This window comes from Pristis pectinata, chromosome 3, assembly GCF_009764475.1.
Source record: "Pristis pectinata isolate sPriPec2 chromosome 3, sPriPec2.1.pri, whole genome shotgun sequence".
Classification (NCBI taxonomy): domain Eukaryota; kingdom Metazoa; phylum Chordata; class Chondrichthyes; order Rhinopristiformes; family Pristidae; genus Pristis; species Pristis pectinata.
This window is the reverse complement of record NC_067407.1, coordinates 80,904,484-80,919,349: the sequence shown is the minus strand read 5'-3', so window position 1 is coordinate 80,919,349 and position 14,866 is coordinate 80,904,484. Positions and strand designations below refer to the sequence as shown.

Below are 14,866 nucleotides of genomic sequence, written 5' to 3'. Positions count from 1 at the left end.
GGCACATGCAGCATCAATGTTCCTTGCCACCTATCAGCTCGTACTGAATGTTGTCTAGATCTTGGAACCTTGACCATGAATAAAATTCTTGTCAATTGGTAGTGTATTCTGAAAACAGTGCGATTTAATAAAGCAGAAAACATCTGTCAGTGTGCAAAACAGACTTTAATTTTCAGTTTGACAGTAATGTCTATTAATGTTTTTCTGGAGATGGGAAGGTTTATTTAATCTCCAAAAGGCCAGTGGCTTTATATTGAAGTACTTTTCATGATTTTCAAATAACTGATTTCAAATACAAGAACATTTCACAGATTACAACATTTGTGGATTAATCGCAATCGACCCCTGTCATACAAGTATATTAGCCAGAAAATTCATTGTTAAACATCTGGGCTAGTGTAACAGAAGAACAAAACTGGGATTTAGTCTGGTCTGACCACAAAAATCAGACCAAATAAATTACATTAAGAACATTCTAGTCACCTTTTGGCTGTACACAAGTGGTATAATCCATTCTTCAGCTGAACCTACAGCGCCAACATTGGACACAGTGTCAGATTCACATCCTGAATGTCATGGCAATACAGTAATACAAATCTGCATTTTAACCCAGCCTTGTGTCAACCATGACTTCTGTGCCTAGTGGACCTGCACAGGGCTATAAACGGAGTGATCCAGAAATTTCAGGGCACCCTGTATAAACTTCTTAGGGCAGGTAAGAGGAGGACCACCAACAATGGCCCCACTCTGTTCTCTCCTATCTAAATACTGGGGAAATTGTGCAACAGCTGGTGTATTTGGCTGCAACAAGATGTAATCAATGCAAGCCAGTAGGATTACACACATCACATTACTTGACCAAGGCATGCCAGAAAATGCACTTAATACATGTGGTCCACGTGACTTAATTTTCTAGAACTTTCTAAACACTAGAATTGTTCACTTATGCTTATGATCCTTGTGCAACTCCAGTAACCAACACCAGATTACAGGACATGAACTGAACACTCAAAAGATTACTGGTCTGTCCTGTATATACACCCACCAGCTCATTGGAAGAACCATCCACTGACGAATTAGAGTAAGTGTTACGAATATCCCAGACACGGACAGAATTGTCAACTGACGCAGAAAACAATTAGACTGCTATCTGGACTAAATGCAAGGCTAGTGATGTTGTCAGTATGCCCCTCTCAGCTCTTTGAATAAAGTACCTGATGCGAGGTCCCATAGCTTCAGTCGTTGATCTTCACCTGCTGAAGCCAAGTACTTCCCATTAGGAGAAAAGGCCAAAGCCAGCACAGGGCCACGATGTCCTGTGAAGAGACGAACTGTGTTCCCTTGCTGAGTACTCCACCAGCCGCCACAGTTTTATCTATCGAGCCGGTGGCCACATAATTAGAATTTGGATGAAATTTTACACAGTCCACATCTGCTAAGTGACCTGCATAAATGCGCAGTGGGTATGTTCTGTCAAGTGCCCAAAGTCTTGCAGTCCGATTCATGTGATCCACTCACAAAGTAAAGGCTCAGGGGACTAACGTTCAATGTCCCAGACTGGATAAGCATGCCCTTGATACAAACCAGTGTTTTTTAAAACTGCACAAATCCCAGTATCGAACTGTTGTGTCTCTGAACAAGACAGAAGTCCCAAATTATCTGAGAGAAACTTGGTACCGTACACAGGCCCACAGTGTGCTCTCAGGATCTTCATTTCGCTGCCCACATCATCTACCACCTGCATTAAAGACAGGCAAAAGCACACAATAACAGGATCACATAAAACCAAGTTTATCAAAATTCAATTTCTATGCGTGCATTGAAAACTGAAAGTTCTTTAAAAATTATCCTCTAAAGACTTTTTGCTTCCCGATTAAGCAGAGTTAACAAGTGTTTACATCATCCTACGCTTCTCTCCTGTATACACCTGTTAAGGATGGAGACAGCTTAAGGCCATGCATCTTATCCAAAGCAATCTCTAACAGGTCAAGAGAAAACAATGAGGATATTAAGATGTCTTTCCTTTTGATTGCCCTGAGAATTGTTTGCAGCAAGGCAGAAGTGTGCTTAAAATGCTGTGGGCACATCAGTCTCGTACACCAATCTGTCACAATGCTGCTGTAGCAGGGGACAGACAAGAACTAGGATATGCAGTCAGTGCAGGCTCTCAGAAGGGAACAGTCAGAGGCACAATTCCCAGGGTAATCACGGCAAGTCTCTCAACTGTAGAAGTCATTTCTGCCTGTATAGCCAATGGCAGTCTAAGTGTTCTCTCAGGTGGCTGCAAAAGATCCCGTGGTACTACTTTAAAAGGACAAGGGGGTGGTTATGCCCAGTGTCCTGGCCAATATTTATCCCTCAACATTAGCAAATTATCTGCTCATCATCACTACAGGTTAGAGGTTGCAAATTGTTGCATCATATGCAGCAGCCAATGACTACATTGCAGCTGTAAAGCACTTTGGGATGTCACATGGTCATATATAAACTCACTGTGGAACTGCAACTTTTTTTTGAAAGACAAGACAGGCAAGGTCTCTTCCCAGCTGTTGCTGATCCTAAAGTGGGAATGTGACAATTCTAAATTAAGCCAATCACTCTTGCCCCATTTTAAAAAGTACATCTTAGAAATAAGATTTTAAAGTGACCATCATTCCCTGCTCACTTGTCAAATTCCACAGAGGCAAATTCACTAATCTATGTTTAAGTCACAACCAAATAAGCTTTCAGTAATAGCTTTGCTGAAGTGTGGTCTCTTGCCCTCAGAGAAACAATCATGCAGGAGGCTGATGGTTCCTACTTACATTTCGACACATTTATAAGGGGCACATGTTAAAATGCAACATACTGCATCCAGCTCTTGCATCATGCACCTCAAATAGAAATCTTGGGAATGGGTTGAAGACTCTGGGATTGGCACACACATCACCCTCTCACTCACCCTCTATGCTCTCATCGCACTGGAGCCAGAGTTTTGGGAAAGCTCTCCCAATTTTACCAATACATTTTACCACTAAGCATTCTGCAAGCGTGGGAAAATCGGAGATTAAAAAAAGGTTGCAAATACTTAGCATATTAGGCAGCATCTGTGGAGTGGAGAAGGTAGAGTAAGTCATTCTGGTAATAGTGTTTCAACCAGAAAGGTGCAACACCATCTTGTTCTCTCCAGCATAAATTAGTTCATGTGGGATTTTATTTTGTACACCAGTAAATATGCTCTCATTAGTAGACTGCTTTGATGAAAATGAGGAAAATAAGGGCTGGGGAGAAACCCAGTCTCCTCTTGGCTGATCTAAGAAAGACTGAAGGATTGCAAAGATACACTTTTAGTCATGTTTTCCTGGCACAGCCTTCAGGCTTTCAAAGCCCAAACCCAATTTCATCCACTAACTGCAAGGCTGTTAGGAGGAAAAATTAAAGCTGAAATTGATCCAGTAAGCATCACACAGCAAGTCCAGTATTTGTGAATTATTTACTGCTTCAAGTGATCAGGTTGTGGACTGTAATCTTCACTTAACTGAATGCCTGGAATTTCACACCCATGTTAAAACATTAGGTGTCAGGATTCAGAGACTTATTATGGCACAAGAGGTGGTCATTCAGCCCATCAAGATAATACCTATCCCTAGAAGAGCAATCCCTTCAGTCCCATTCTCCACATCTCTCTGCTCTCTCAAGAGCCTATGCAACCCCCTTTGAAGACAGTTTCTACCATCCCTACAGGCATCACATTGGAAATCTTAAGTACTGACTAAAAAAGGTGTTTCCTCACACCCTCCACCTTGTACCATTTGCCAAAGTTTTAAACCTTTGTTTCTTGGTCCTTGAACCATCTCTGGAACTGGCATTCGCATCATAAATTTAAATATGTTACCCCTACTCAAGACGTGCGATACTATCCATTATTTACCAGTGGCTTATGCTACCAGTCAAATTCCTCATACAGCTCAGACACCAAGTGAACACAAGAGACAGATGTGATATTTGGAACACAATTCACATACTAGGATAGGGGGGGATAATCAACTTTAAATCATGTTTACATAATGTTTTCTTTCAACTTCTGAAAAATCCTGCAAACATTGCTCCTTTTTAAACATTTTTTTGCTTCAAAAAGGTATATGACTTTGTGACATTCTACTTTGCAAATTCTTTGATCTTTATGTGCAACAGTGGCAAAACAACATTCTAAGACCTGGACCATGATTCCAATCCCACTGAAGTTGAGCGAAGGGGAAGGATTTTAGTTCAAATTAAATAAATCTGTAATAAAGCACTATTCATCAGCAATGGTGACCATGAAAGTATAGGTGTTTTTTTTATAAAACCCCATCTGCTTCATTGATACCCTACAGAGCAGGAGATCTGCCATCCTTGCCCATTTTGGCCCATGTGACTCTAGACCAACCAACATGATTGACATATAACTGCCTCATCAATTCAGGGCTAATTAGTGATAGACACACGAATAATTTCATAACCCATAAATAAAAACTTGTTTGAGATGAGTAATTTTGGATTAAATTATAAAGCAACCCAATTATTCCCAAACTCTCTGACAGAATAGACTGTAGGAAACCACCCTTCTATTACCATGACCATGCTTTGTGGTTCCAAATTCACTGGAGTCCTCTGAAAGGCTGAGAGAAACAGGAGCAGCTCATGTGCTATAATCAGTCCCTAACTGTCCCCAAATTGAGAAGGCAGTTGAATCAAGCACATTGGCCAGACCAAGTTAAGGTAGCAAATTCCATTCATAAAGAACATTAGATAACCAGGTGGTTTTCAATAACAATCTATTGGTTTTATAGCTATTGTTACTGAGACTTTAAATAAATTCTAGATTTAATTACAGGAATTTCAATTTGCCAGCTGAAATCCAGGTGGGATTTGAACTCATTTTTCTAGATCAAAGGTCCAGAACTTTGTTTGCTCGTACAGTGACAACCACAACACCAGCATACTCTACCGGTAATTTTTTTTTAGCCCACTAACTTTTTGGTCATTAACTCCTGCTCCTCTGTCTCCTGCCTAACATGTTAAGCTTTGTCTTCCTCTTCATTTTGTCATTGCACTTTTATTTCTCAATTCACAGGACTTCTCTTCAAAATTGTACCCCTGGGTTACAATGTTCAGCTGAAAGGGCAGATAGAAGCTTAATCTATGACAATTATTTGGAGTACATTTCCATTCCAACAGTCCAGCACTCAATGCAAGTCGATGTGTTATTAATCCACACTGATAACACTGTTCTAGATGTGGTAAATATAAATGGTATACTATTGTTCTGGAAGGGCTATTGTAGAGGACATGGTTTCTCTTCATTGCATAACCATTATATGCCTTAATTATCATAGTCACCCTAATTAACCACCAAATTTTAATCAAACAAACAAATTTTAAAAGAACTCAACCATTCAAGCAACATCTGTGGAAAGAGAAATCTTAACATTTTGGCTCAGGGACCTTCCTCAGGACGGTGGGGGGGGGGGGGGGGAGAAGAGAGGGAGGGGGCAGGGAAAAAAAAGAGTAGAGGGGTGTCAGTTTTCAAAGCAAGGCAAGGTGCAAGACAAACTACATGGAGATAGGTTAAGGCAGATCAGATGATAAGCCTGATATAATGTCGTGCCTAATATATAGTTTAGCAACTTGATGCTAACTATTGGATTTAGCCCGCTGTCACACAATCTAGATAAGGAAAATACATACCTCATTATCAAAGATATCACACGCAAGATTGATTCGAGAAACATCCACTTGCTGTGGCCCGAATTTAAGTTTCTTCGATCGCAAGCTCCAGAGTTTAATACAAGAATTGTCAAAGCCAGCACTGAGCAGTTTATTGTCGGGTGAAATTTCCGCAGTGTTGAGCAACTGGTCTGTGTTGTAGAAAGCATAGAAACATATTGTTGTGAGAGAGGGCGGCCCATCCTTTACTCGTTTTATACTGTCTTGTAACATCTCCAATGCTGCTTCATTCTGCAACATGGCAGAGGGCATCTCTGGAGGCTCCAAGCCCAACCCCTCACTTCGAGAAAGGGCTCCAACACTGTATAGCTGATAGCCAGTCTGCTGAGAACACTGCACATCCAAGTGAACACGTGAGGCTAGAACCTTGCACAAAGTACTATTGTTGTCACTCTGGAGGTAGCGGAGAAGATAGTTATAACTTTCTTCAGTAAGGCTAACAACATACTTGTTTTCAATTAGAGTACGCAGCTTGGAGTTTGAATAAATATCCTGGCTGTTTAGAGTACTCCTTAGCTGTTCCATGATGTCCTTTTGATCAGTGTTTTGCAGAAACATTCCATGGAAGCGACTGTAGAAGCTATCTGCTGCACTCTTCAAACCGCTATGTACCATGTCAAGATGGAGGTAGACAAATAAAGGGTAAGCAGTTGTTTTACTTCTCGGCTGTACTTCGATTCTGTATCTGGAATCAGAAATGTGATAGTGAGGGAAGGCATTCAGAGGACTCCCACACCCTTCCCTATAATTCTTACCAGTGCTCACAGGTAGGTCACAAATCTCATGAGCTAAAACTTATCAATCAGTGCACACTGCAAGAACAATGAACGCTAGCTTCGTGAAGGTACACCTGGAACATTTCCAAAATTGTGGAACGCAGCCAAGCTTCAAATTTATTAAAATTTGACATGCCAACCTGGAACAGAAGGGGCAGTTACAAAGCAAAAATTCCAGTTTACTTGCTTTTCAAGTTAGACAACTGAACCAAATTATTTCCTGAGTCATAAGTCAAAAATTTTAAGCTAGAAACACCCATAAAATATTCTTATCTTACAATGATACAGGTGGCCGCCATTTGGCCCATCAAATCCATGCCAGCTCCAAGGTGAGTAATAATTAGTCCCAGCCCCTTTCCTATTTTCTTGTAGCCCTGCAATGTATTGTCTATCTCACACATGCCTATCAACTCTTATTTGATCCGTTTTACCATTAACTGACACTAACTGCTAATCTACAATAGCCAATAAACCAACCAGCACTTCTTTGGGATGTAGGAAGGAAAACTGGAGAAACCAAAGGCTAACCAGGCAGTCATGAAGAGAGCGTGCGAACTCTGCACAGACAGCACCTGAGATTAACATCGAAACCGCGTCCCTGGAGCGTTATTTGTTGTGCTGCCATAACACCCTTTAACATTGAGATGGGGCTAACCTACTCACATGCTGCATGCATCATCATTGTTTATAAGCAAATAATATCATACAACTTTTCTGTATTGTTAGAAAAGGTATGGTATGATATACCTTAAGCTCACATTTATCTTTCTATCTTATCTACATCATGCCTTCCATATAGACACCAGCAAGACCAGCTAAGGATAAAATTAACACCAAAGTGTCTGACATCAAGTTAGCTCAGTTATTTAGAATGTCATGCTGGTATTCATAAGGCACCCACGAGAAAAGCTTCAATTTCAACAGAAAGATTCTGCACTCTCAAATGATATTTCAAACAGCAAAATGTTGATGCCAGAAGAAATTTTTTAAATAAAACCCTCAATTGACTAAATAGGAAGCACATCCCCTGATCTTTCTATCAGTATAGTACCTACAACTCCATCACCAAAACCCATCTGAAATGAAAATCTGAATTATTGGACTTAACTAGAACTTTTGATAGGTCCCAAAATTGGTAATGGTATAGAGTTTCTCAAAATAGGACTCAATCATCTATGTCAATTACAACTGAACAAACACTTGATGATTGGTATTCATTTTCAACAAATCATGTAGGTCATGTTGCATGTAATAAATTTAAAAAATTTTTAAAAAAATTTTATTTACAGCGTGGTAACAGGCTCTTCCAAGTCTGCGCTGCCCATTTTAAACCCAAATTAACCTACCCGTCTTTAGAATGTGGGAGGAAACCGGAGCAAACCCACGCAGACACGGGAGAACGTACAAACTCCCTACAGACAGCGATGGGAATCGAACCCCGATCACTGGCGCTGTAATAGCGTCGCGCTAACTGCTACGCTATCGTGCCGCCCCAACTATGCTTTAAAATTTGCATGGATGTTGCTTTGCTTAATAGACCAAATTGATACACTTGTCAACTCCAGAAAGTGGCTCAGATTCACACTGACCAAATTAACTTGCACTGCATTAGCAGCTCACTCACAAAAACATCCCAAACTGTAGGATCAGTGCTCTTAATGTCAAAATATTCCAACAATTGGGCATGTTCTCACTTTGTAGGTTGGGCCATACAAATTAGGAACCAGCTCATGAATGACTGGTGGAGAAATCTTGTAAGCCAAAGATCAGAGCTGGACTGAAAAGGGTCTCAGATTGTGTGCAAAATAAATTTAAAAATTCCCATTACAAAACTCCTCCGAAAAACTGTCAATATATTAGTGTACAATGTCAATATTAACTGATTATTTTGTAATTACAGCAGAGAAATAGGCCATTTTGCCTATCCAGTCAATGCTGCCATTTATGGTGCACCTGAGCCAACTCATTTTTCCTCATGCAAATCTATCAACGTAACCCTCCATTCCCTTCTCCGTCATAAATTTATCCAGTTTTAAAGACACGTGTACTATTTGCTTCAACCATAACCTGTGGTAATGAGTTCCATATTCTTATTCTTTCAGCAAAGACTTTCTTTTGAATTCACCATTGAATTTCATTGTGTTTTTCTTATAGTGATGGCCTCCAGTTATGCTCCTCTCCACAAGTGAAAACTTTCTCTGTACCCACTATGAAAATCTTTCATCATTTTATAGACATAATTAAGTTCTCCTCAGCAGCCATCTTTACACCACAGGAAATAATGAGACCACATCTGTTCGCCTTGATAAGTACCACTCTGGCAACATCACTGCAAATCGCTTTTGCGTCCTCTGCAGTGCCTCAATATCTTTTTTTATATGGTAGCCAGAACTATACACAAGAGCAAATGCTGTCTAACTAACTAAAGTTCATGTAAAGTGTAACTTTCCTGTTTTTCAATGCTCTTTAGAAGTTGCTTTATTGTATTTTCATGGTCTTGCTAATGTGTATGCAACTTTCAGTGATTGCAGCATCTGCACTCTGCAATCCCTTTGTTCCTCTGTCTGACCTACGGTGCATCTTCCAAGTAATAAGTGAGCTGTGTTCTTACTATGAAAGTATGCTACCCTGCATTACCTGTGTTGATCTTCATTTGCCAGTTAATACTTTTGCCCATTCTGCAAGTTTAAAGTTCACTTGTCATTTGTTGAGGTTTTTCTCAGTACTGAATATCCCGTCCAAATTGGTATCATGTGCAAACTCAATTTCAGCATCTAAGTTATTAATTTAAATTATGAGCAGAGATACCAGCAATCTGAAACACTACCTACTTTCCATTGCAAATGGAACTCTTCAGTCCCACTTTGCTTAGTCCTGAAGTCAACTAGCAAACAATTATATTGCTTGGCCAAAGACTTTGCATTCTTTGACCTGAATCATTAGTGTATTATGGATATCAAAGGCCTTTTGAAAAAACTGGAGAAATTAAAACCACTGCACCAATACCATTTACCCTGTTACTGCCTCAAAGGAAAAGATGGTTCAGCAAGATATTTCCTTTTGAGATCTATGCTGATTAATGTACACATCACTTCTAGATGTTCTCCTTGGCTCTCCCTTAGTAGGGATTCCATCTCCACCCCACCCCACACCAATGTTAAGCTGATCAACCTTAAACTTCAAGAACATGTTTTATCCCCTTCTGAAATACAAGTGTTACATTAAATAGCTGTCACTCCTTAGGCACGATATCTTTCCCTAGCAAATTACTAAATGTACAATAATGCCTCAGCCATGTGTAACATTGATCCTTTAAAAAAACGTTTGCTGCAATCCATTCAGACAGGGATTTCGTCACGAGTTTATTAATTTAATATCATTTTCCCCTCAAATGCAATTATCTCAATATTTCTTTGTAATGTTGCCCTGTTCTCGCTTCATGATGAATTCAAACCAAATAATGACCTTTCCCATCTTCTTATCATGACTTGTGGTATTATCCTGTTTGTCCCTTTATGGCCTTATTCCCATACCAAACTACTTAAAATTTAAAAATGTTTCTATTCTGTGTCCCTTGATAATTTTGGTTCCTCTCTGCCTTCTATTTGTTTTTGAGCTCTCCCAATCTTTGTATTTTCTCTTACCATGCACTCCTCTGCTATGTAGTTAATGTATGCTTCTTTCCTTTTCCTCAATCTTTATCACATCCATAGAGCATCACAAATGTTTTGTTCTGTCATTTTAGTAGAATATATCCTTCCTGCACTCTGTTGAACACTATTTTGAATGTTTCCCTTCTTTAAAAAAAAGTACTGTTGCCCATTTTATCTATACTCAGAAGCTCAAAATCAGTTCTGCCCCAATCTAATTAATTTGCAGCATACTCACGTCATTCTCAATTATCTTACAGGATATTATGGCCATTATTACTTGGATGATCTCTTACCTTTTATCATCTGCGCCAGTTCATTCTCCATTACTAGATCCAAAAGAGAACCCTTTTTTTGGATTATTTTCAAAAATATATAAAACAGTCCTATACACACTGTAGGAACTACATTCCCTTTTCTCCTTTTGTTCAATTTATATCAGGCTTAGTGAAAATCCCCATCATTGTTATTTTATGGTTTTTTAAAAAAAAATCATTTCCCCAAATGTACCTACATATTTCTTCCTCCACCTCTCAGCGCCATTAGGTTGTCTGAAACATTGCACCTGGTAATACGATTGATCTTTTATTTCTGTCAAAATAAATTCCATTTCTGTCTTCGTTATAAATGTGTCCACAATTTCTGTTAATTGGACACAACAGCAGTGAATGCAAACTGCAGTTTAATCCATACACACGATCGCTTGCCCATCAGATCCCCTTTTAACTGTCAACAATCGGGAGAGTAACTCTCACTTCTTTCAATTACTATCTTTTAATTATTTCATTAAAATATTTCCTCATGCCCTCAATGTCTTCCAGATTTGAAACATTTGATACTTTTGCCCAAACCTGTGAATGTGATCCAAATTGGGATTCGATCTTAGCACGTGCAAAAGGACAGCCAAATAAGCCATTCTGGTGTGAAGTCTTCTGTTCCTCACATTGATTAAAGCTTTTCTTCAGATTTTAGACAAAACTTAAACAATTTACAGGCAAAATTTACATCAGATACAATATGACTTTGTCATATGTTCTATAAATTTCAGAGACAATATTAAGCAGCCACACACCACACTCATCGCAGAGTGCTTCCATGATTTTATAATAGCTACATACTTTACTTCTGAATATATTCTTTCCCCTTCCAAACTTACCAAAAAGGAAGATTTTAAGCCTCCCAAACTGTATCTCATATTGATTAGGATCAGCTTGACAGGGAGCCGCAGAAACCACATTGGGAGACCCAGACTCTGCCTGAACTGTTTTAAAATAAAAACAAATAGAATATAATGAACACTAAAAGACTTGGCACAGGAAGTAAAATCACATCATAGTCATTTCAAAATAATTGCACTGACAAGGTCATTTCAAATGACGTGCAGGTGAAATGGAAGTTAGACTGAAACTATTCAATGGATTGTGACAGAAGCCGTTTCATTACATTTGCAGCTAAATACTGCAATTCTTACAAAGCATGCTCTTTTCTGGTAATTGCAAAACATGCTCTTTTCTGCTAATAAACCAGGATCATCTTATAATGTAATGCTATTGATGTATTATTTACAATTAATATCTGTTCCTACTGTGGAACTATCCAATTTACACAACTATATTGACTCAGACCTCATTCCTGAACTGGTTTTAGATTGAAAAAATCTTGCTGGAATGCAAAACACACAAGATGTTGGAAATTCTCAGCAGGTCAGGCTGTACCTGTGGCAAGAGAAACAGAGTCAACATTGGAAACATTTTTGTAGTTTTGACTGTTTCTCTTCCCACAGATGTGGCCTGACCAGCTGAGTATTTCCAGCACTTTGTTTTTGTTTTAGACTTCCAGCATCTGCAGTCTTCTTGATTTTCACTTTGTAGAAGGAAAGTCTCACTCATTGCCTGACGAAATCTGCCTCAAGTACAAGTTGATAGTTCAGACAGCGCCAGATGCTGGCCCACTAGGTAAGCTATTGTCAACATCTCCCCAGTACCAAACAAACCTCTGGCACCATCTTGGACATCGAAAATTGAGAAAGGAATGGCTCCAACTGCCACATGTACAAATTCTATGCATTTTTTTTTAAATGAAGAACTGAATGATAAGATGATAGCTTTTAGACACATGCACATCAAAACAAAAAAAAGGTACATTTTATCATCCTTTCAACTTGCATCATTCCTTTTGTCATTTAATCTCTTCTGTGAGTATCTTTCCTTTTATCCCCCCTCCCATCATAGCCTTTGCCTCCACCAACCTTCTAGAGCATTTAACTTTCCCATTTCTGAAATTTTAATCTCAAATTTTAATTTTTTTTGTCTCTACAGATGATGCACAACATTCAAGCAGTGCCAGCATTTACCTATTTTTATGTCTGAAATCCAGCATCCACATTATTATGGTTTTGTACCAACAATGATTTTTCTTGGCATTCACTTTTATTGCTGTTCAATTGTGTAGGGCTGCACTTACCTAAAATCATATAGATCTCAAGCATAATTTCAGCCATAATAATTCAAGTTATTTTAAACATCTGACATTGTAAGCACTTCAATGTCACGGTCCTAAAAAGGAAGTTTTATGACTTCCTTAGCAGAGGCAGGTGGCATGGATAATTATTCAAAAATCACTTTATCCATGCTATATACTTAGCCACAAATGCTTATGAACCAACACACAAATAGATGCTTTTATATAGCTATTTAGACTTGATTCTGAAGAAGGTAGCTCTGTGTGCCTACAGTTCTACGGCTTGATAAAAGTGCTGAGAGTTGCCGCAATTTACACGACTGGAGTTGTGCGCTGGATTCTTGATAAGTGCTAATGGCCAAAAGGCTTTTAATGGATTTAGTTTTTAAGAGAATTTAAGGACTTGTTTATTTACTTATGGAATTTGATATCAATGTGCAGTTACCTTAGTTTGAATAGAGAGTAGGTGCTGAAAGGTTTAAAGCTTGTATCTTCCTACCTGGATTGCAACCACATTGTGAATATATAATTCCAATGAAACTGAATTAATTTACTTCAATAAGATTTTAAGTGGGAAAACAACTATAGAAATTGTTTGACTACCTGGAACATAATTCACCCATTAAGACTTTACAAAAATTAAAATTATATCAAACAGTTGTCAGATATCAAACATGAAAGGAGAACGAGAGCCAAACCCTGCTGGTTCAGGCCTAGAGAGAAGCAAGGATTATGAAAATGTTTAATTAAGGGAAAATGCAGCAATTTTAACTCATGGCAAGCAGGGTTTTACCTTAAGAGATCTCTATCAAGAGAATGCGGACTTGGTCAATCACCAGTGGTCGTATTTCACTTGCTTGTCAGCGGATTGACCACCCCCTTCCCCCCCACTTGTACATCAGGGGTTCAGCTTGTAGCAATAAAGGGAAGAGAGAAAAGGAAGGGTATCCTAGTGTCAGCTGTTACATTTACAGTTCCTGTAATCTGTACCTCAAATGTATAATGCCACTGAATAAAGAATTCTTATTTTGTGGTTTACTAAAAGTTTATTGTAAAGATTTCTGCATTGCTGGCAGTAATTCAATTACTGGCCAGTTGTAAATGTAGGTGGGCAGGGAAGATGGCACAGGACTTACAGTAGCAACATAAACCAGCAATTTAGCTCATGCTATACAAACTTCTTCCTGTCATTTTGAAGTAATCTCAATCAATGAGCTGTAAGTTTTCTTTACTCCACATACTTGATGCAGATGTCCAGTACCCAAAATAGTCTCAGTTTAGGTAGGCATAATTATCTTTGGTGTACCTGTCAAGTTGGTCGCCATTTCTTCAGCAGTCTGAGAAAACTTGGGTCCTTGCTTCATGGCTCCATCCGAGTCCACAAATTGCCTTCTTCTGAGGTAGTGAGCCACAGCAGCTTGAATCTGTTCTGTGCGTACTCGCTTCATGGTCTAAATATAAAAAAAAGGAATGTGACAAGTCATATCATTTATTTGACAATTATACCTTTTAAGCCCATCCAGCTGATCAGCATCATTTAAAATTAGAAACACAATAGCAACAAACTTGGGGGTGGAGATGGAGTGGGATGGGGAGAGTGGGGAGGTAGGAGAGGGGATGGGGTGAGGGAATGGGGGGGATAGGGTGGAGGTGAAATTGAGTGATGATGGGGAAGAGGTGGGTAAGAGAGGGAGTGCTGGGGTAAGGGAGTGCTGGAGTAAGGGGGGGAGTGCTGGAGTAAGGGGGGGTGCTGGAGTAAGGGGGGGAGTGCTGGGTAAGGGGGGGAGTGCTGGGTAAGGGGGGGGTGCTGAGGTAAGGGGGAGTGCTGAGGTAAGGGGGGGAGTGCTGAGGTAAGGGGGGGAGTGCTGAGGTAAGGGGGGGTGCTGAGGTAAGGGGGGGGCAAGTTTAATCGTTGCTACGCCGCCTCCGCGCACCCCGCAGGCCCGCAGCTTCCGCTCACCCGCCACCGGCTTCGCTCAGCGCCGGGCCCGCGACTTACTGCATGACGGCCGTTCCCTTTACCGCAGTGAAAGTGAAAGCCGGAGAGAGTGGCCGGGCCTCGGACCTGAAGCGAGGGACGGGACGGAACGGGCCGGGCCGGCTGAGAGGGTGCAAGGGGCGGGACCAGGACCGCGGCTGCTCTCCCCGCCGCCGCCGCCGTCGCTTTGGCGCCTCCGCTCGAGCGGCTCGGCCTCACGCCGATTGGCTCCGTGCGCGGGTTGAGAGGTCGCG

The 14,866-nt window shown here is 40.1% G+C and overlaps 1 protein-coding gene across 1 annotated transcript; it reads right to left on the bottom strand.

The window, feature by feature from the left end:
• Window positions 1–846: 846 nt before the first annotated feature.
• On the bottom strand, window positions 847–14,840 carry taf5l (TAF5-like RNA polymerase II, p300/CBP-associated factor (PCAF)-associated factor). The gene is given in 11 exon segments (XM_052011033.1): window positions 847–1,132; window positions 1,134–1,190; window positions 1,192–1,356; window positions 1,359–1,499; window positions 1,501–1,548; window positions 1,550–1,738; window positions 5,710–6,395; window positions 6,398–6,433; window positions 11,331–11,435; window positions 13,941–14,085; window positions 14,595–14,840. Coding segments are annotated over 10 exon segments (1,752 nt in total). The 5' UTR covers window positions 14,083–14,085; window positions 14,595–14,840; the 3' UTR covers window positions 847–949.
• Window positions 14,841–14,866: the final 26 nt, after the last annotated feature.